The 23,367-nt window shown below is 35.6% G+C and overlaps 1 protein-coding gene across 1 annotated transcript; it reads left to right on the top strand.

The window, feature by feature from the left end:
* The first annotated feature begins 7,408 nt into the window (after positions 1–7,408).
* Positions 7,409–15,977, top strand: LOC114759079 (subtilisin-like protease Glyma18g48580). Its single transcript, XM_028948177.1, has 12 exons — positions 7,409–7,424; positions 11,948–12,033; positions 12,123–12,232; positions 12,430–12,527; positions 12,981–13,145; positions 13,294–13,420; positions 13,690–14,233; positions 14,319–14,413; positions 14,517–14,774; positions 14,892–15,006; positions 15,106–15,319; positions 15,418–15,977. The coding sequence occupies exons 1-12, from the start codon at positions 7,409–7,411 to the stop codon at positions 15,975–15,977; spliced, it is 2,388 nt and encodes a 795-aa protein (XP_028804010.1).
* Positions 15,978–23,367: the final 7,390 nt, after the last annotated feature.

Raw genomic sequence — 23,367 nt, 5'->3', positions numbered from 1 at the left:
TAAGGGGTGGGGGGTGGGGAATGAATAATAAAACACATTTTAGTTATAATAATATTACTTGTTTCTCTTTATTGGAAAAACATGGGCAGGATCTGTCGGTTGCACCTTTTTTGTCATCCTTGACCCTGATTTTGCTTTTATTCTCTGTTTTTTAAATTAAATCTTATAACCAAAATTAGATATTTGGAGTGATTCCCGGGGGGGGTCACATTCATGTGACACATGACTCATACAATACAACTCCTAATGTCCCAATTACTCCCTCTATTTATCATAGTTAACCTGTGTTGGGGATCACCGAATATAATGCCAAGGATATGGGATCAGCGAAATATAAGGGATAGCGATAGATATGATATTTCTGTTATTATTATAATAATTGTAGAGATACAATAGGATATTCACGATATCACGCGACACCACGACTGTATACTTGTATATATATAGATGCTCTATCAGTAAATGAAAATATTTTCTCCTCTACAATCATGATTTCTTCATGGTATCAGAGCGGAGATCCGAAAATTTGATCTAAGAGCTTAGGTGTCTAAGCCACGAAATTTCCAGTCGCAAGAACCATCAATACTCACGTTAGTCGTCATGGATGCGATGTCGCCATACTATATTCACGCCTCTGATAGTCTGAGGCATATGCACGTTGGAGAACCTCTCAATGAGAGTAACTACAATGAGTGGGTGAATGATATGAGAGATGTGCTCTTTACCAAGAACAAAATTGGGTTTGTTGATGGAACGATCGCGAAGCCACTGGCAGACTCTACAGATCGGAATCACTGGATGCGATGTGATGCTATGGTGAAAGGGTGGTTAAAGAGCGCCATGAATAAAGAACTCAAGAGTACTGTTCGCTACTCAAAAACTGCCTAGGATATATAGGTCGTATTGAAGGAAAGATTTGGCAAGAGCAGTGCACCAAGGGCTTACGAACTTCGACAAGCTGTCTCTCACACGAGACAAGACAAACAATCTGTACCCGTGTACTTCACCAAGTTGAAGAAGTCTTGGGATGAGATCGACTCGATTACACCGTGGCCACAATGCTCATGTGGAGGGTGCAAGTGTGATTTACATAAGCAGCTGTTGGAGATGAAAGAGAGAGAGCGTCTCTATGAATTTCTCATGGGATTAGATGATGCGTATGCAACAATCAAAACTCACATCTTGAGCATGAATCCATTGCCAAAACTTGGAACTGCGTACCATCTCGTTGCTGAAGATGAACAGCAAAAACAGATCTCGGCTACATAGTCACCATCGTTGGAGGTCGCGGCATTCCAGGTTCATCATGATCGTAAGAAGGAAAAGCCAAGGTGTGCACATTGCAATAAACTTGGTCACACCCAAGAGAAGTGTTACGACTTGGTTGGGTATCCTAGTGATTGGAAGAAAACTGGCCGGGATAGGCAAGATAAATGAGGAACACCAAGGGCAGCCCAAGTTAGCGAAGGAGAAAGCCCAGTGCCTAGGCTCTCGCTTGATCAATATACGGCGCTTGCGCAGCAGCTGAATTTGCATATCAAAGCCACTAAGTCAAGTGATGACCAACCAATAGCTAATATGGCAGGTATCTTCTGGGCTAATGAGCCATGGATTATTGATACAAGGGCTTCTGTGCACATCACCAATGACGCAAGTCAACTCACAAATTTAAGGAGTTCGTATTCTCCACCTGTGAGGATACCAAATGGCCAAGGGGTCTCCGTAAAAGGCATAGGGAGCGTTGTTCTCTCACCCAAGTTGAAAATTGATGATGTTTTATATATACCCGATTTTAAATGTTGCCTTTTTTCTGTAAGCAAATTTACTAGAGACTTCAATTGTGCAGTGACCTTCCTTGCTAACTTTTGTGTCATTCAGGACTTGAGTTCGAGGACCGTGATTGGTGTGGGTAGGTGCAAGAATGGCTTATATTTTCTCACACCAGTGCAGCAAGGGGGGCAGCATTTACAGTAGACACTGATGGTGTGCGAAGTTTGTGGCATTCAAGACTCGGTCATGCATCCTCAAATAAGTTGAAGCAAATTTCTTTTTGTTCCTATTTATTCAATAAAGTGACTTATCATTATTGTGATTCTTGTATTCGTGTGAAGCAGACTCGTTTGCCTTTTGGTGCTAGTTCAATAAAATCTAGTTCATGTTTTGATTTAATCCATTGTGATATTTGGGGCAGTTATAAAACCCCATCTTTTTCTGGTGATCGCTATTTTTTGACAATTGTTGATGATTATAGTAGAGGAGTCTGGGCGTATCTGATGAAAACAAAGGCAGAGGTTGGGCCCATGCTACAACCATTCATTACTATGGTTGAGACTCAGTTCAATAAGAAAGTGAAACAGGTTCATGCTGATAATGGACTAGAATTTCAATCTGGTACAATGAAGGAATTTTATGCACACCGTGGCATAGTTCTTCAAACCACATGTGTCCATACGCCACAGCAGAATGGCGTAGTTAAGCGAAAGCATCGTCATATCCTAGAAACAGCACGAGCACTACGATTTGAGGCTAAGTTACCGGTTGAGTTTTGGGGGGAGTGCGTCCTGATAGTTGTATATATTATCAATAGGCTACCAACTAAAGTTCTTAATGGCAAGACCCCCTATGAAGTTCTTTTTGCCGCACCACCTACATATAGTCATATGAAGGTTTTTGGGTGCCTAGCCTATGCGTGCCATCCTGTGTGTTCAGATAAATTGGAAGAATGAGGTTGTCCATGTGTTTTCATTGGGTATCCATCAGAAAAAAAGGGGTATCTCCTCTATGATCCTAAAACTCAAACACGGTTTGTCTCTCGTGATGTCATTTTTGTGGAGACAGATTTTCCCATGGCTTCTCCAACGCCTTCACAACCAGTCTCCACACCTCTACCTCAAGCTTTTGATGAACCTCACATTGGCCATGATGAGGTTAGGCCCACATGTGACAATGATGAGCTTGTTAGAGATCATGCCCCGCAGGGTGAGCAATCGATTATATTAGCACCACCTCAATGAAGTGAGAGCATAAGAACTCAACCTTAGCACCTACAGGATTATATCACAGATATACCACCATCTACTGTCCCCCTTGCTACTGAGCGGCCTAGCACCACCCCTCCGTCATGTGCCTCGGTAAAGTACCCTATCTCACAATTTGTCTCTTATGCACAATTTTCATCTTCTCACAAAGCTTTCTTAGCGGCCATTGATGCACACAATGAGCCCAAGAGTTATTTTCAGGCTCAGCAACATGCTCATTGGTGAGAAGCCATGCAGCAAGAGATCGCTGCTCTTGAGGCTAACGGGACATGGGATTTGGTGCCCCTGCCAGCCGATAAACATGTTATTGACTCCAAGTGGGTCTTGAAAATCAAGTATCTGCCATGTGGAACCATTGATTGCTTCAAAGCTCGACTAGTGGCCCGTGGTTTCACTCAAATAGAGGGTGTCGATTTCCATGAGATATTCGCCCCCGTTGCTAAGCTTTTTACTGTTTGTTGTGTCCTTGCTGTCGCCATTAAGAGACGATGGCATGTTTGTCAACTTGATGCGAATAACGCTTTTCTCCACGGTGAGCTTGATGAAGATGTCTATATGCGCATTCCTCAAGGCTTCACGTGTGAGGGGGAGACAAGGGTATGTAAACTCAAGAAGTCCCTCTATGGACTAAAACAAGCATCTCGCAACTGGTATTTCAAATTCACTCAAGCTCTTCTTAAAATTGGTTACTCGCAAAGTAAGGCAGATCATTCCTTGTTCATATACCAAACGGCCACTTCATATGTCACATGCTTGATTTATGTCGATGATGTTTTACTTGCTGGTGATGATGAGAAGAAGACACAGGAAACAAAGAGATATTTAGATCGCAAGTTCAGCATCAAAGATCTAGGAAAGTTGAAATACTTTCTTGGCATTGAGGTAGCTCAATCACATAAGGGTTTTATCTTGAGCCAGAGGAAATATACGATGGATATCCTGAAAGAAACAAATATGACCGATTGTAGACCAAGCTATTTTCTCATGGAGCAACATTGCAAGTTGCAGAATAATGAAGGAGACCCAGAAATCGACGTGGGACGATATAGGAGACTAGTTGGAAAACTCCAATATCTGACAGTGACACGACTGGGCATAGTCTATCCAGTGAATATTCTAAGTCAATTTACATCATCACCGAAGGACTCACACATGGTGGCAGCTGAGAGAGTCTTGCATTACCTAAAATGCACAGCTGGGCAAGGCATCTTACTAACATCAGAAGGGTCGTTACAACTTGAGGCATACTGTGATGCGGATTGGGCTGGATGCCCATTAACTCGACGATCATGCAGTGGCTATCTTATGTCGTTGGGAGGCTCGCCTGTTTCATAGAGAACAAAGAAGCAGCATGTAGTGGCAAAGTCATCAGTAGAGGCAGAGTATAGGGCAATGGCTTGTGCAGTGAGTGAAGTGATATGGCTTTGCTGGTTACTTAAAGAACTACGAGAACCACAATTAAAGGCGACTACTCTCTATTGTGACAACCAAGCAGCGTTACATATTGCCATGAACCCAGTATTTCATGAACGCACCAAGCATGTGGAAATGGATTGCTATTTTGTAAGAGAAAGATATCAATCAGGAGAAATAATACCGCAGAAGATTTGGACAAAGGATCTGCTAGCAGATATGTTCACAAAAGCTCTTGGAAAGGATAGACTCAAAGGACTGCTAGACAAGTTGGGCATCGCAAATCCACATGCACCAACTTAAGGGGGAGTGTTGGAGATCACCAAATATAATGCCAAGGATATGGGATCAGCGAAATATGAGGGATAGCAATAGATATGATATTTTTGTTATTATTATAATAATTGTAGAGATACAATAGGATATTCACGATATCACGTGACACCACGACTGTATACTTGTACATATATAGATGCTCTATCAGTAAATGAAAATATCTTCTCCTCTGCAATCTTGATTTCTTCAACCTGCTATATATTTACATTATATACATAGATATATAAAGAAAAACACTTAAAATTACTAAAAAAATAAAAACTTATAGCCTGTGATGCTCATCACTACAGTAAAATCTAAACCATCATTTTGAATGGTTTAGATTTTACTGTAGAGATGAGCATCACAGGACTTATCCGTCATCTAGGATTTTTCTATCAATCTTCAGCTGAGTTAATAAGGTAACGGTCAAACGAAACTTTTGTGTTAGCCTGGGATGTGAACCCACCGTTTTAATTAGTTTAGAACACTGGATACACAAAAAAATTATTTTAAGACACTGGGCGCACCTGAGAAAATAGTTCGGGGAGCTAGGTGCACCTTGGCCCATCAAAATAATACACATCAGATGCCACGTGTCCGCCACATCAGTCAACCTTTGGCTGAGTTAGCAAATAACGGTCAAACTTAACTTTTCCGTTAGCCCGAGATATGGATGCACTGTTTTAATTAGTTCGGGACACTGGATGCACCAAAAATTAGTTTAGGACACTGGGTGCACCTGGAAAAATAATTCTGGGTGCTGGGCGCACCTTAACCCAAAGAATTTAAATATCATTTGTGCGAGTCCTAGCTATCTGGTTTTTTCCAACTCTTTTACTTATTTACTTTGCGATGACCCAGGAAAAAGTTGAAATTGGCCAACAAAACGTATATTGTTGCCATCATGCATGTACACATGAAAATTATAAGACATCTTTTTGTTCCTCGATCCATTTGGCATTTAGTTGCCATGTCGATAAGACAAGCAAACGCAAAGAAACTTTCTACGGGTGAATACACTGGTGCCTTCATTTAAAGATGCATGATTAATGCATGAACTCGGTTATATTATTGTCTCTGTTACTATATTATTCTTGTCATCCTTATTCGATGTGCTCTTATACGATTCTCCATTTAATTATAGTCACGAGATAAGGTCATCAATTGATTGAGTCACTTCTTTTTTTTTTTTTTTATCTAAAGTAATGCATGATGAATGCTTTAATTATCAACAAAAAAGTATGACTATATTCTTGTTTCCTTCATTCCTTTCTTTTGATGATTCCAAATTTGAAGGGGCTGTGTTACACGTACGTTGCAGGAAATTAAAGTCCTCATTACTGAATTGTCAAGTTTATTATTAACAAGGGAAAATGACCAAAAAAAAAGACCATGAAAATTACAAAATCCCAAATCAAGTATTATTCTTATAAAAATGTTTTTATTTGCAAGTCAAATGTTGTTAAAACCTGTTAAAGTATGGTAAGGAATTATGATTTAAAATTTAGTCATGATTTGTCATTCTTCTTATTAACAATCAATATATAATTATACGCTTAGTGGGAGACCCATAAGTCACGAACCATATTACCAACCCATCTCTTAATTTCATTTTTTTAATCAATATCTAAGAATTAGCTGTACCTAGTTTTTATTAATAACTTGATGGTTTATAACCATCATTATTGGACTCGTTCAAGTGCTGATTCTTGCAATTTTTTGTTTGCTTGTAATTTTAATAATAACGAAGTGTGTTTTTTACCCTTTTGTTGTTCAGTTTTGTCAAAGCCGTGTTGCAGAGATATGAAGAAGTACGCAGTAAGTGAAAGTAATAGGAACGATACACCACAATACACATTAAATGTGATAGATTCATAAATTTTAAAGGTATGGATATAATATATAAAATAAATTAGTAACCCTGCTAAAAATGATAGGCAGTATAAAAGAAAATTGAATTGTAAACAGTCATTTTTCCCCAGTGAACAGCATCTCGTCTTGGGAGATAATGTGGGGTAATATGTGCTCCAAGAATCGGCTGCATTTTATTCAGCCCTGTCCTTTCACACCGTTATTTCTTCAACCTTAAGAAATTTAGGTCCTCATTTTTCGAAACTAGATTGCTTTAAAGTAAAAGGGGAGACCATATAAGATCTGGAAACAGAAGTTTAACTCGCCACAAAAGTGACGTTTCTACATGTTTTACCATAGCATTATATAGGTTCATGACATTCCGGGGACAACTTTTTTTTGTTGGCGCAGACATCTTTGGCGTATTAGATTTTAGATTCGACAAGGAAAGAAAATAACAAAAGAAGAATTAGACTTTACAGCTCCTTAATCTCAATTATGTGATCTCGCTTTGGAAAATATTCAAAAGGACTGAAAGAAAGTAAATAATGTCTAGTAATATTGGAGGGCCAGTATGAGTATGACACTCTATTTTGGCGCCAACGAGGTTTTAGAGATGATGAGTATCAACACCATTACTCAAACTGTGGTCAATATGAATATGCCAGTCATCAAAAATACAAGTAATCATGCGAATAGCAAGATGTGAATACAACAACTTGAAGCTAAACTTGACTGCTAGAAGCAATCATGTGACTATGCACTAGATAAGTTTGAAAAACAAGTTAATGAGAGAATTGATAAGCTTATGAAATTCATCAGTAATTCAGAGAACCAAGTGGAAAAGGCTCTCCAAGTAACCAAACCAATAGAGATCAAAGCTCCTTCATTAAGTATGGAAGAAGATATTGTAAAGCCAAGTGAAGTGGTGCCCACAACTCATGTAGTAGCCATTCATAGTACTTAACAAGTGCCACTGAACATGTTTGCGATTCAATTGAGTGAGATCCTTGATTTTATTATCGTTAATGGTAAAAAAATTTCAAACATTAATCAAGTTGTTCAATTGCCACAAGTACAAGTAGTTGAGATTGTGGTGAGCAAGATTCAGTTTCATTATTCTATAGTGCCATCTCGTTTGAAAGCCGCACCTCCTAAGATTGTCACATCGTTAAACAAATCACTGCAACAATATCTTATACGTTGGAAATACTACCTAAGATCTAGTTGCTCGCTGTTGCCAATGGTTCCTCTTTGGTCCCTCACTTGTTAGAAGGGATTCCTAGACGAAGTACTGTGCTGAACTCTTGACCCCTCCCTTCTCTCTTAAGATTTGTGCATCAATTTTAACTCGTCGGGAGCCGAGTTCTTTAAGTAGGAGAGAAATGATGGGATATGAAAACAAAAAATTATGATTTTATTATATTTCTAGGATATTTAGATTATATAGCTTTTAGGATTATTTACATTTCTTAATATTTTATTATTAGGATTAGCTACTGTTGTTATTATTTTTAGTTTTATTATTATTATAGTATAAGTAACTTTAGGTTTTTGATTAGACAGCAAACTTGAATCATTGAATCAAATTGACAGTTATCGTTCTTTCTCCTTTCCTCTCTCGACTTTCCCTTTCTCTGTTCTGTTTTATCCTTCTGCTTCTTCTTTTCTTCCTCATATCTCTTCCCTTTCCCATTCTCTCTTCTTGTCTTACATCAGTAAGTGCCTAGAACCCTACTCCATCTTTGTTTTCTCTACTTGATGAACATTTTGCAAGATGATGATGGTTTAAATTTGAGGTTAGAGGGGGGAAATGAATAACAAGTAAGAGAGGTTAAAAAATCAAGTTCAAATGATGGAATAGAGATTTTGATGGTTATTTATTTATATGCATGTTGATCTGTGTTGGTTAGGAGTGTGTTTCCAAATCTGGAGGTTTTAGATTGAAGGACGATGTTGCTCGAGATTTAAAAAACCAAAAAGAAGGTAGTGTTCATATGCTATGAAAATTGCATGCATGGGAGTCTCTGTTCTATGTTCTGTGATTTAGTATCCTAGGTTGTAGATATTGAATTGTAAAATGTAATTCTACAAGACATATTCTGTTTACAATATTCTTGATTAGTTCGAACACGCGAGGAGGAATTGTATTGCAACCTAGCTGTGTCATGTTCGTGTAGAATGATTACACCCTCTAATTCCCAGTAAATTCAATCGTGCCTTTCAGTTTTAGTGCAGCTAAACTGAGTGATTGGATTGACTGATTGTTTTGGTTTTTGGCGCACTTTTAACTAAAAGTTTGTGTATTTTTCACACTTTTGTCCTGTTCTCTATTTTGATTCAGGGGCATTTTTGTATTTTCATCATAGGTCTTAGGGCAAAAAGTAACAATCATTAGGTAAATTACCAGCTATGTCATTTTATATACAAGTTCATGAGTATTTTTATCCATCTTAAAAAACATATGATACTAAGCACATTTTAGGTAAAAGTTTATAGGTATTTTTATACCTTCATCCGATAAATTACAATAATAAGCATGTTAACAATATGAAAAATTAGAAAGTTTACCTTATAGTACGTCTAAAAAATTTTACGATCTTTACTTTCAATCAGTATTTTAACTACTACTCCTCTAATCCTATTTATAAGAAAGAGAAAATATTTTTTGGTCTTATTTACAAGGCATTGAAAGAAATTTTTTGTATAGATATACAATTTTACCCTCTATTTATTGTTATATTGATTTTGTTTACACGAGGTATAATATAATAGATAGAATAAAGTTGAAAAGTTATTAAATTTTAAATAAAAGTTAATGAAATTTAAGGTTTTTTTTTTTTAGCCCATGTGAAATATGCTGAAAGTGAATTATAAATAGGATCAGAAAAGTAGTTTTTAACCAACTACAATTCAAATTAAGCTGCCATTCAAACATCATATGTATACATTCTAGAAGCTTGTTAACACCTGCCATAGCCCTCGACATATTCAAATCTTCCTTCTCCTATTACGATTATTCAAATACGCACACACACATGCAAGGACGCTAGTCAGGGTAACAACCTGCATAATATCTTATATTTGTCGTTTTTTCTCCAAATCTAATGTTAGAATGGCTGCTTTAATAAAGATTTGTAGTGAAGCGCATTTATTTTTTAAAAAATAGCCTAAAGTAAAGTAAAGCAAGTACAAAAGATGTAAAAATATTATCTTTCAATTAATTAATGGAAAAGTTGAAGAATATACCAGCTTTATCGGAAGAAAAGAAAACAGATAGTCTCACCGGATAATTAGTAGCAATAATTGTAATGACTAATGATGCATAACGTCATAAATTATAGTGATGCTGATTGATACGTCACATTTTCTTTACCATGAAAATAACATTTACTCCCCCCTTATTATAGGCCCTTTTAATTAAATTATGTGGTTTAAGAAAATAATTAAAATTAGTTGAAAATAATTAATATGTAACAAATGTAATTTTTTTCCAAATGGAAAAGTTGAAATTTTTGACTTGTCATATCAGAGCTTCATGTTCATGTTGCAGAGATGTTGGCAAAGTGATGAGCTTTTTTTCTATTTGGATTAGATTTTTACTCAACTAATGACATTTATGACAGCATGTGCATGATTCTTTTTGACTTGGATGCAGGTGACTCTCCTTTGTTTCAAAAAGAATGCAAGTGGTTTGTATGATCATAATTAGATCTTTCTGTATGAAAGATATCCTATCATAGATAACCTTAGTTTTGGAAATTACTACTTGTATGTGTATTCGGTTTTCATGTGTGTTTTTGTTTTCATCTTGCTGGTCACTTTTTTTCGCTCTTCTGCATTCAAGAATTGGTTTTAAGGTTTTCTTGGATTTTCAAAGTTGCAATCTAGAGTGGACGTTCTCACCTGCTTCACTATTTTGGGTATGTTGAAGTTGTCTAAGGTGGATGATGCAAGGGAAACAAGCGTGCAGTGTAAGAAAACATTGAAATATCATCATTAGTTGCTTGAAGATTAAATCCGAGGTTCAAAATATGCTTTGAACTAATTGGCCTTTATTCCTCATTTATTTTTCAATCAAAGCCACAATAATTTCATATTTAATATATGAATGTACTGAATATTTAATTTATTTGCATATACTCCTTTTTTTTAATTATAGTCCTTGCATGTATTTCATTTGTAGATACTGATCTTTAGTTTCACTATCGAGCATTTAAAACATACAAATAGGATTTTTCGCTCATGCCAAGTCTATCCACAGGGGTTAAATCTCATTACCGTTCTTTTGTATAGGATGTTCTAATTGCATTTTCCTTTTACTTTTGGTGAAATTCCACCCTCTTTCATTAGTTTTATGGTTGTCACTGTCATGTTGTTTACATAATGTGAGAACTTCTTTTCTCCTTGAGAAACCTGTGTTTAATGCATGCATGGTCTATAAGGAAACATCTGAAATGCTCACCGACAAAATTGTGTATGTTTTTCCTGTGCACAGTGCTGCAAGAAAAAATGGAAGCAGAAAGCATAGAAGATCTGTGGTGAGACGAGTTGATGGAGGGCATTGAACCAAAGGTTGTGGTTGAGGGAATCGGAAGATATAGGAAAGAATTGGTTGGAAATATTGTTTGCTGAAACATGATTATGTGATTTTTCTTTATCTTTATCTTCAATTTCAATTTCAATTAATTTTGTTGTGTGAGATTTTTCTTGAGCGATTGCGTTTATGATGACGGTATGACCTTATCAATATATTGCTTTTTAAATTAAGTCCGAATATCGGATCTTCACTAGCCATAAGAGTAATGACCGACGATGTTATAATCTAACATAAAGTAAGATTATTCCTTTTTACATCTTGGTGGGAACTGTGGTTTCTATTTAATGGCATGCATTGTTTGAAGTTGATGGCTATTTAAAATAAAATTGGAATTGAATATTTGAACAATTTTTTCTTTGGTGAAATGTTGGTTGAGCAATTTACATTGATGTGAATTTCCAGCTAAATTAGACTTAGAATTGAATATGTTTGTATTGTATTGTTCGTTTGATTTGAGTTTCCCTATCCAAGACTTCATTATTGTGGAGAGTTACAAATAATTTCACTTATGCACCTATTTTTACTCAAGTAAGAATATTTGGGCCTGTGATGTAATTTTTTTTCACTTTATGTGAATTTGTTGTACTAATTTCAAATAAAAAATAGTATAATTCCCTAATTACTATCTACCCATGCATTGCGTGGGGTAGCACATGCTAGTCTATATAAAGAGAAGAATAAGATCTGAGTGGCCATAATTGCACAATCAGGTGAAGCAAAATGAGAGGCTTAACTGTGTTTCACCTTCTTCTTTCGTCATTTCTGCTCTGCTGCTTCGTACAGCTGCAGCAACCTGCCTATGCCGTGAGAAAGGTAAGCAACCATAATTTGTTTCGTAGTTGGTTAATTATAGTAGTATTATCCTGTCGTCGTCAACCGCGCACCTTAATTTCATCTTGCAGTCGCACGTTGTATACTTGGGATCACATTCTCATGGTCCAAAACCTTCCTCTGCTGATATGGACTCTGCCACAAGTTCGCATTACGATTTGCTTGCCTCCGTCTTAGGAAGGTACGGCAAATTTCATAGACCTTTGTGACTCATTTTCAAAGTTACCATACCTCTCTCCCTCTCTCTTCATTTTTTCGTCCTTGTTCTGTTATTTTAAATCAAGATGTAGTTCAATTATTTTGAATGCTTTAATTAACTTTTCTCTGTCTTTAAAGAATCCTATGTTCATCCGAATAGTTACGCGTTTGATTTGACAGCCATGAAAGGGCCAAAGAAGCCATCTATTACTCATATAACCGACACATCAATGGCTTCGCTGCGTTGCTTGACGAGGATGAGGCAGCACAGATCAGGAGTGAGAGACCCGTACCCTTATATTATACATCTATCAGATTTAAGTAAATTATATATTGTATATGATATACTCCCTCCGTTCCTTATTATAAGAGACGAATAACCGAATTACGTTGATCAAAAAAACAGTTAAAATTAGTTAAGAACAATAAATGTGTAAAAAGTATAATTTTTTTCCCAAAAATACCCTCATTAATAAGGAGAGAGAGCATGAGAGAGAACAATAGTAAATTCTTAAAAGAAAGAGAAGTGGGAAGGAGAGAGAGTGTGAGTTGGAGACAATAAATATGGGTAAAATGGAAAATCAACACAAAAAAGTAGAGACAACTTTTAAGTGTCTCTTATATTTAGGAACATGCTATAAGCATCAAATGTCTCTTATAATAAGGAACGGAGGGAGTATTGAATATTGATAGTGATTATTAATACAAAATGGTTGGAAATTTTGACGCAGAAAATCCAAAAGTAGTGTCGGTGTTCCTGGGCCAATCTCATAAGCTGCATACGACCAGATCATGGGGTTTTCTGGGGCAAGAAAGAGACGGAAGAGTCAGAGCTGACTCAGCTTGGGTCAAAGGAAGATTTGGCCAAAATGTCATTATTGGCAGTCTTGATACCGGTAACCATGTGGAATTGAAATGAAATAAATAGCTACATCTATATATGTCTCCCCTTAACAAAATTAAAGCTATTTAAGTTTCTACAAATCCGTAGAACATTTGCAACGACAAGATTAAAATTTTTCATCATGACCTTTTATCGGGTAGGTGTTTGGCCGGAATCCAAAAGTTTCCGAGATGATGGGTATGGTCCCGTCCCAAGAAAGTGGCGTGGAGGATCAAAATGCGAGCTTTATAGTCTGTCCGGCCCACGTAACACAACTCTTTGCAACAGGTTTCATCAAAACTAGATTACAAGTCTGTTGGCCAATCTTTGCATTTAGAACCGGAGGAATATTTTATAACAGTAATCATGGCATTATCATTCGATCTATTTAAAAGAAAAGATTAAGATTGCCGATGAACACATTTCAGCTGGATAATGCACTTATATTTTTTTTAAATAATAAAATGCTGATTTCTGATTTCTAAAGTGGACTGGAAGCTGAACGAAGTCCTGGGTAGAGGTGAAGGATCATTTGTATGTTTTTGGTCATGAAACAGGAAGCTGATAGGAGCAAAAACGTTCCATAGCGCGTACGAGATAAAACACGGGCGGCTTACAAGTGGAATCAGCGCTCGTGATGAGCAGGGGCATGGGACCCACACTCTGTCGACAGCAGGTGGCAACTTCGTGCGAAACGTCAGCGTTCAGAACAACGGCAACGGAACAGCCAAGGGAGGATCTCCCAGGGCTCGTCTCGCAGTGTACAAGGTTTGCTGGGGCCGTCATAGTTCTGGAGATTGCACTGATGAAGATCTGCTTTCTGCTTTCGATCAAGCCATCGACGACGGAGTTGATGTTCTCTCCGTTTCCCTTGGTCGGAGCGCCGTGCCGAATGTTAATGACATGTTGACCAACGGCATCTCTATAGGATCCTTCCATGCGATCTCCAGGGGAATCATAGTTGTTGCCTCCGCCGGTAACGACGGACCAGAACCGGAGACAGTCACAAATGTAGCGCCTTGGATCTTTACTATTGCTTCTGGCTCCATAGACAGGGAATTCAGCAATAACATTACTCTTGGTAATGGCCAAATCATTAAGGTTCGTGTCGCTTCTCTTCTTTCAATAATTACATATTGATTTTGTTAGTTTTCCCTCTCTTAACTCTGTCCATGCCTACAATCAGGGCACAAGTCTTGCCATAAACTCCGTATCTCAAAGGTTAATCCCTGTGGTTCTTGCTGGCAATGTCAGGCTTCCTAATGCAACATTTCAAGATGCGTAAGAATGAATCAATCATTTCACAATTCCTGATGCTTTCTAAGCTATGTGTAAACTGTCAGTAGTATGAACACGTGCGTGCATTTTGGTTGCTCTGTTGCAGTCAGCTTTGTAGACCAGGAACGCTTGATCCTCGCAAAGCAAGGGGTCGCATATTGCTGTGCCAAAGAGGGAGAAGCCTAAGGCCTGTGGATAAGGGCGCAGAAGCAAAGCGTGTAGGCGCATTGAAAATGATTTTGCAAAACGATAAGCAATTGAACACACGTACAGCTGATGCTCAGGTCCTTGATAGTTCCAATATTCCTCTAGACGGAGGTTCGCATGAGGGTGAAACAGGTCAATACACGTATTTCGGCAAAAAGTAATTAACATAAATCTTTCTCATGCGACAATCCATTTGGAATTGCTCCGAAATAAATATTTTACAGTGACAGAGCTCCATTATTTCTCTATATACATATATATATATAAAATGCAGGAAGCCACTTGCAGCAATGAATAATGCAAAAACATTCATACCAATAAGGCCAGCTCCAAGAGTTTCCGCATTCTCATCAAGGGGACCCAACGTGATTCTTCCCTCGATCCTTAAGGTTATAGATCGATTCATTCTCACACACTCTACATCCCCCAGTCATCAAGTATTGTAATTCTTAACATTTGGATTTTTTTTTAAAAAAAATCTTTTACAGCCCGATGTAACAGCACCAGGTCAGGATATAATTGCTGCTTATTCACCTGCTGCAAGTCCCACCAACCTCGATTCAGATGATCGTCACTTTAACTTCAATGCTTTATCCGGAACCTCAATGGCATGTCCTCATGCTGCCGGCATTGTTGGTCTTGTCAAAACTCGCCATCCTAATTGGAGTCCTGCCATGATCAAGTCGGCAATTATGACAACTGGTATGACATACATTAGCTAGTCTTCTTTCATGTTTACAATTTGATTCCTCTCTTTTCTAACAAGTATTAAAAAAAAAAAAAAAACTATGTTGTTACAGCAAGCATACTGGATAACACCAATAGACTGATTGAGGACGAACAAGATGGTCGAGTAGCAACTCCGTTTCATTACGGCACAGGCTATGTCAAACCCAACATTGCAATAGACCCTGGACTTGTTTATGATCTCAAAACTTCTGATTACCTCAACTTGTTATGCTTTTCTGCGTATGAGGACAGAATAATTGAAGCTATCAACTACAATAGGCCATACAAATGTCCGAGGTCTTACAGACTAGAAGACTTCAACTACCCTTCTATCACATTGCCTTTTCTAGGTGTGAAACCTGTTAATGTTACTCGTATAGTAACAAATGTTGGGGCTCCGGGCACATATACTGTAAATGTCAAACCTCCAAGAGGATTTAAGGTTGTTGTTGTTCCGACAACTTTGACCTTTCAGAGGACAAACCAGAAGAAGAGCTATATGGTTATTTTGCAGGCAACACGTTTAGCCCAAACTTCAAAGCCTTCATTTGGAGAGTTGACATGGACAGATGGCAAGCATAGAGTGAGAAGTCCTATAGTAATCCCTCAACATGCAAAGATGGCTGTGTAGATTTCATCGTTGCCAGTCCACTGTACGTGTTTGAGTAATAATGTGCGATGCGGTAGTGTTAATTAGCGTATGCCCAGATGCGTGTGAATGTACTCATCTTTGTCATATGTTACAATAAAGAGAGGGGTCTACAATCTGTAGTAGGTCCTCTCGCAACTTTCTCAAATTCTGATTTTTTTTAATTTAAATTTTATATTTTTGCTATCTCCTTGAAACCAGTAGTCTTGAAAAATTTGTTGCTTTTCTAGAGAAAATGGATGCACGTGTATATTTCTGCAAGAAATCACACCAAACTTCAGACATCAAACCTTCATTCAACATCTAAAACTTTAGCGACAGAGATAGAGGCCTTGGAAATCAAGTTGCAAAAAGACCTATTTAACTATTTTGATTAACTCACTATAAAAGTGACGTTTCTACATGTTTTACCACAGCCTTATGTAACTTCATGACATTCCGGAAAAAACTGTCGTCTTTTTTCTAGTTTTTTGGCAGACATCTGTGGCGTATTGGATTTTAGATTTTTAGAACAAGTGCTTTCAGAACTCGACAAAGAAAGAAAACAACAAAAGAAGAATTAGACTTTACAGCCCATTAACCTCAATTATGTCATCTCAGTTTGGAGAATATTCAAAAGGACTGAAAGAAATTAAATAGTGTCTAGTATTATTGGTTGGGCCGACTTTTGGAACGTAATATGAATAGAAAAACTCATGTTGGAAGAGCTTTTCAATAATTATGGAGCCATATGACTCTAATTTGGCTTGGTCGGTGATATCATATACACCACCTCCAGTCCTAATTATAAAATCTTGTTTGTAGTGTACAAACAGTATCTTATAATTAGGACCGGAGGTTGTAATATGTCTACAAGTGAGGTCTTATAATTAGGACAAGAGGCGGTATATAACATAATTTGTCACAAAATAAAAAGAAATTAAATTATGTATGTTGATCATGCTAGTCGTATGACACTCAAATTAATCTTAAATTAACCCCTATATATTACAATAATCAACCTAGATCGATTCTCTATGCAATAGAGTCTATTTTAGTTTGGTTCCTAGTTTAATTAATGCAAATGCGCAATTAAAGGAAATAGAAGAACTAAGAAAATACTCCTCCGGTCCTTAATATATAACATATTTAACTATTTTGATTAAATTAAGAAGGTTAGTTAAGTTAGCTAATAATCATGAATGTGGCATATGTTTCCCAATATTCCCTTGGTTAAAACTTCTTTAAAAAACTGACATTTCAAAAAATGTTTGCAATTAGTTTATTAAAAATATAAAGCGCTAAAATTGATGTATGTGTGGAATTAATGAGTAATAAGTATTCTCTCACTTTATAAAATATATAGGTGTATTATTAATGAGTAATAAGTATTATTGTGGTATTTAATTATTTAATAGGAATAATTTAGAAAAAATTAGTAAATATGATAAATAGGTCCTATATTTTGAACCAAGACTAACCTTCTAATTAGGTTCTATATTAAGGACTAAAGGAGTTGTTTTTTTGGACCCTTTATGTTATAAATGATGAAAGGGAATTAAGAAAATAAGAAAAGAGGTAGCATAGGATCACTAGGCTTCTTGAAAACAAGAAGAAGCTGCTGCTCGAATCTCGCAATTATGTCCCTTCGGCGCAAACAAAGGAATGCTTTAGATCGCTTATATTTGACGTATAATATCTCTTAGACTCTTTTTTTTTTATATTTTATTTTTACTGTAAGAAGCACTTAATTAACTGGGATATATTAACAAAATCAAATAAATTATTTAATTATAACAAATATGAAATGATCTTTCTAAATATTTTTTTATGTAATATTAAATTATATATCATTTTGTAAGTGAGATAAATTAATTTGGGGGGAAAATGATAATTACAAGACATAAATTAGATTAAGAAGTTATAGTTAGGATCAAAATTAATTTCTTAATTAGCTCCTATATTTAAATCTGGAAGAGTATCACGTAGTTCCAGCTGTGCTTATAATCTTTTTGTTGAATAAAAGTGTTGTAATTTTAAGCGATTGAATTAAACAAGTAGCATTAGATATTTTGACAGGAAAAAAGAAAAAAAAGTTATAGGAAAGGAATTGATTATCAAAAAAGAAAATTAAAGGAAGGGAACTATGAATAGGACTTGACCCATGAGTCACTGACTCTCTGTGTATTTTGGTAGGCATAAGTATTTTGTTATTGGAGACAATCCTATTTGAGACACGGTTAGATACTAAATATGTGCACATCTCTCAGCAAGAATTCGAATATTAGTTCACTATGATGTGTCTGATTAGTTCATTCTGTTAGACCCAATGTCAATTGGAAACTCATTGTATATATGTTTTCCAACAAGAATAGCTTTTGATGGTTGAGGCCAGGAAAGAAAAAGAGAAAAAAAAAATGACTGAGTCTATTAGTATATTATCACCTGAAGCTGTACCTGCGAGCATATTTCGTTCTTGGTTCCACGCCCAGAAAACTCCAAAGTTGGTTTGTTAGAAGGATTTTTTTTTTTTAATAATGGAAATGGAGCAAGAAAGGGTACAGAAATGATGGGAAAGAAAAAGTGGTATGCGAAAGAGAGAAAGAAAGAGAATAGGAATGAGTTTTAAAATCATGTGTCTCTGTGTGTGTGTGTGTGTGTGTGTGTGTGTGTGTGTGACTTTTATATTGGACGTATGAATTAATTAAGCATGAAATTAAAAGGGAAGCCAGAAACATTGAACAGACTATACAGGCCTAATACAAAAGGAAGCAGATGGGAATCTGGCAGTTTCCTCTCCCTTTCCATTTCCAAAGAACAAATTCCTTCCAACCAAACAGGCCTCAATGACTTTCTTTTGCGAATTATATTTCTCTTTATTTTGTTTGATGTCAGAAGCTTTCACGACAAAATCACCTTTTTCTTCTTTTAATAGTGATAGGAGGAATCACGCTCGTCTAAAGGAAAATACAGGAATCACTTTTTTCTTTATTCCTTGAAAAATAAAGTATGCGCAGTGCAAAACTTGGTTAAAGAGAAGGAACGGCTCAATCAAAATGACCCTTGTTTAATATGTTGACTATAAAAGGAGCTAGAACAAGAGCACATCGTGCAAAGCGAAGAATAATATCGTAATGAAAATAATAATTTAACTAAGTCCGTTACTAATTAATCCAATATTTGAATTAATGAAGGTATATAAGATGTTGTGCTTTCTCTCATGAAAAAGTAATATTCCGAAAATTCATAAAAGATTATCCTTTGAATTTATTAGAGACGATACATAAATTCATGAGACTACCTATTCACAATTATTGTAACTATTAAGTGCTAATGATTACTTGATTGAATCAACGTCAATAATAAAATTTATAACAAATTGTATTATTTATAAATTTTAAATAATACTCCTCTGATTCTATTTATAAGTCGCTTTTAACATTTTTCACACAGATCAAGAAAAACCTTAAACTTCATCGACTCTCTTTTAAAATTCAATAACTTTTCAACTTTAGCCCTTTTTAATATATATTATATCTTATGTAAATAAAGTTTACTAATAATAAATAGAGGGTAAAACTATATATCTGTACAAAAAATTTCTTTCACTGCCCTATAAATATAACCAAAAAATATCTTCTTTCTTTGCCTTATAAATAGGATTAGAGGAGTACAACTCATTTTTTTAAACTCCTTGTTATATATAAGAAAATATTGGCCCTACGGCGAATGCTCTTCTAACATTTTTCCCCCCTTACCACTCACGGTAATCAATATTATTATACATTATTTAATTTCCTTCATTTCTTTTGAATATTTCCCAAAGTGAGATGACATAAGTGTGTTTACTGACTTATAAAGCTAATTTTTCTTTGATCTTTTGTCTCCAATTGTCGACATCTTTAAGCACTTCTTCTAATTAAAGGTGACCTCACTTTATGGTCCTGTTTATCCTTTTAAAGCAATATAGTTTGCAAAATGAATATCTAAATGTCTAAAGGAAAGAAATACTGTGTTAAAAGGAGAGGGTTAATTATATGGTCTTGGAGTACATATTCTCAACTTATTATCTCCAAAGAAGATTATTTTCCGCTGATCATTTTTAAGGAGTTGATTATATGCATGCATGTGTGTGTGTGTGCTACGTCCATCTATGCTTAATATTTATAAATTCGTCATGTTTAACAAAAACTGAACAAAACAAGAAGGAAAAAAGATGTAAACAACACATTATTTGACTAACACTACAATTATAATTACAAAACAAAAGTGCAAGAAAGAAAACTTGAACATGTCCACTAATGATGGTTACATCTTCAGGTGATTAGAACAAACTACGAAGATATACGTGATTCTTAGATATTGATAAAAATGTCAAAAGATGGGTTGTTATAGTTCTTTACTTGCGGGTCTCCCCACTAAGCATATAATTATATATCCATTGTTACATACAATTCAATAATGGGGGATTTTACTGTAACACAGCCCTTCACTTTTGGAAGACTCACACTTCATTAAAAGAAATGAATGAAGGAGATAAGAAGCAAGTCATATGTGAGTAATTAAAGCATTTGTATGCATAATGCATTACTTTAGATAAAGAGAAAGAAGTGACTCAATCAATTGATGAGCTTATATATCCTAGGATTATAATTGAATGGGGAACACTAAGAGCACATAGAATAAAGATGACAAGAATAACATAGTAACAAAGATAATAATATAACTGAGTCCATGAATTAATGATCATCTTTAAACTAGGATGTTAAATGTATTCACATGTGGAAAGTTTATTTATTTTTCTTTGTCTTATCACTATAGAAATCAAATGCCACATGGAGGACAGAACTGATGTCTTATATATTTATTATGTGTACATATGATCGTAATAACAATATATTTTGGTGGCCAATTTCAACATTTTCCTTCGTCATCACAAAGTAGATATATAAAAGAATTGGAACAATCGCATAAAACCTATAGGTAGGACTAGCATAATGTGTGTGTTATGAATCCTCTTAGATTATATTTTCTATCGAATTTTACTTTTACTATTTTTATTTTATATTCTTTTGAAAGGAATATATACACTTACGAAGCTTCCAATCTTTTGGAAAAGCATTCTCTTTCTGAAAGCAAGCGAGATCGATCAACATGAACATCACATCCCAAGTATGATTTTCTTTAAAAAGAAAAGAGAAATCATTTTGTAAAGATTTCTTGTAATAGGACTGTGACCATGTTTGGCATCTCCCTAGAGGGGGGGGGGGGGAAGGAATCCATTAACAAATTAATGTTTGGCGCGTAGTATATTGTAATCTTGCAACATAATCAAACTGGGCGGTATGGAATATGGTGTGCTTTCCTTCGTGATTTGATAAATCTCTTTTCATTTCATTCATTATTTTTGTCATACCAAATAAATAATTGAAATATACAATATATGCTTATATTTTTGTTTTTCGGAGAATTTCACTAAAAGAAGTTTGAAATTACTAAATTTTAAGTAAGGACATTTTGTTGTTGTTGTTACGACAACTCTGACCTTTTAGAGGACAAACCAAAAGAAGAGCTGTATGGTTATTTTGCAAGCACTAAGTTCAGCCAAAACGTCAGAGCCTCCATTTGGAGAGTTGACACGGACTGATGGCAACCATAGAGTGAGAAGCCCTATAGTAATCCCTCAACGTGCAAAGATGGCTATGTACATTTCAGTGTTACCAGTCCCCTGCTTGTGTTTGCGTAATAGTGTGAGAGGCAGCAGCGTTAATTAGTGTGTGCTCAGATGTGTGTGAATGTACTCATCTTCGTCATATGTTACAATAAAGTGATGGGTCTACGATCTGCAGTAGGTCCTCTCGCAACTTTCTCAACTTTTTATTTTTTTTTTAATTTTGGTTATCTCCTTGAAACCAGTAGTCTTGAAAAATGTGTTCCTTTTCTAGAGAAAATGGATGCGCGTATATATTTCTGCAAGAAATCACACGCAACTTTAGACATCAAACCTTCATCCAACATCTAAGACTTGAGCTGCAGAGGTAGAGACCTTGGAACTTAAGTTGCAAGTGACTAAGACTGTATTTTGACTGAGAAACAAAATAATTTAAATTGACTGGATATGCTCTTCTGTATGAATTATACGACGTGGGTGTATGTGTGAGGAACGAGTCACGTTATGCATAATTTGTAAACAAGATCTTTACAAAATGATTTTTTGTCCGGAAAAAAAACAAAAAAGAATTCTTGGGATGCTGTCATGCTCATGATCGATTTCATAAAGAGATTGCTTTTCCAAATGATTCGAAGTTTTGTGAGCATATTCCTTTTAAAAGAATTTAAATATCATTTGTGCGAGTTCTAGCTATCTGGTTTTTTCCAATTCTTTAATATATTTACTTTGCGATGACCCAGGAAAAAGTTGAAATTGGCCAACAAAACGTATATTGTTGCCATCATGCATGTACACATAAAAATTATAAGACATCTTTTTGTTCCTCCATTTGGCATTTAGTTGCCATGGCGATAAGACAAGCAAACGCAAAGAAACTTTCTACGGGCGAATACACTGGTGCCTTCATTTAAAGATGCATCATTAATGCATGAACTCAGTTATATTATTGTCTGTGTTACTATATTATTCTTGTCATCCTTATTCGATGTGCTCTTATGCGATTCTCCATTTAATTATAGTCACGAGATAAGGTCATCAATTGATTGAGTCACTTCTTTTCTCTTTATCTAAAGTAATGCATGATGAATGCTTTAATTATCAAGAAAAAAGTATGACTATATTCTTGTTTCCTTCATTCCTTTCTTTTGATGATTCCAAATTTGAAGGGGCTGTGTTACACGTATGTTGCAGGAAAAGTCCTCATTACTGAATTGTCAAGTTTATTATTAACAAGGGAAAATGACCAAAAAAAAGACCATGAAAATTACAAAATCCCAAATCAAGTATTATTCTTATAAAAATGTGTTGTTATTTGCAAGTCAAATGTTGTTAAAAACTGCTAAAGTATGGTAATGAATTATGATTTAAAATTTAGTCATGATTTGTCATTCTTCCTATTAACAATCAATATATAATTATACGCTTAGTGGGAGACCCACAAGTCACGAACCATAACCATCTCTTGATTTCATTTTTTTTAATCAATATCTAAGAATTAGCTGTACCTAGTTTTTATTAATAACTTGACGGTTTATAACCATCATTATTGGACTCGTTTAAGTTCTGAGTCTTGCAATTTTTTGTTTGCTTGTAATTGCAATAATAACGAAGTGTGTTTTTTACCCTTTTGTTGTTCAGTTTTTGTCAAAGCCGTGTTGCAGAGATATGAAGAAGTACGTAGTATGTGAAAGTAATAGGAACGATACACCACAATACACATTA

The sequence above is a fragment of the Neltuma alba genome, unplaced genomic scaffold, assembly GCF_004799145.2.
Source record: "Neltuma alba isolate B1F8T4 unplaced genomic scaffold, ASM479914v2 tig00010787_pilon, whole genome shotgun sequence".
Lineage (NCBI taxonomy): Eukaryota > Viridiplantae > Streptophyta > Magnoliopsida > Fabales > Fabaceae > Neltuma > Neltuma alba.
Note: the sequence above shows the minus strand (reverse complement) of the source record. Positions and strands in the feature narration are given on the sequence as shown.

Coding starts and splice junctions, on each gene's coding strand:
- LOC114759079 (XM_028948177.1), top strand. Junction 13,146..13,293: donor TATTGGCAGTCTTGATACCG/GTAACCATGTGG, acceptor TTTATCGGGTAG/GTGTTTGGCCGGAATCCAAA. Junction 14,414..14,516: donor AATGCAACATTTCAAGATGC/GTAAGAATGAAT, acceptor GCTCTGTTGCAG/TCAGCTTTGTAGACCAGGAA.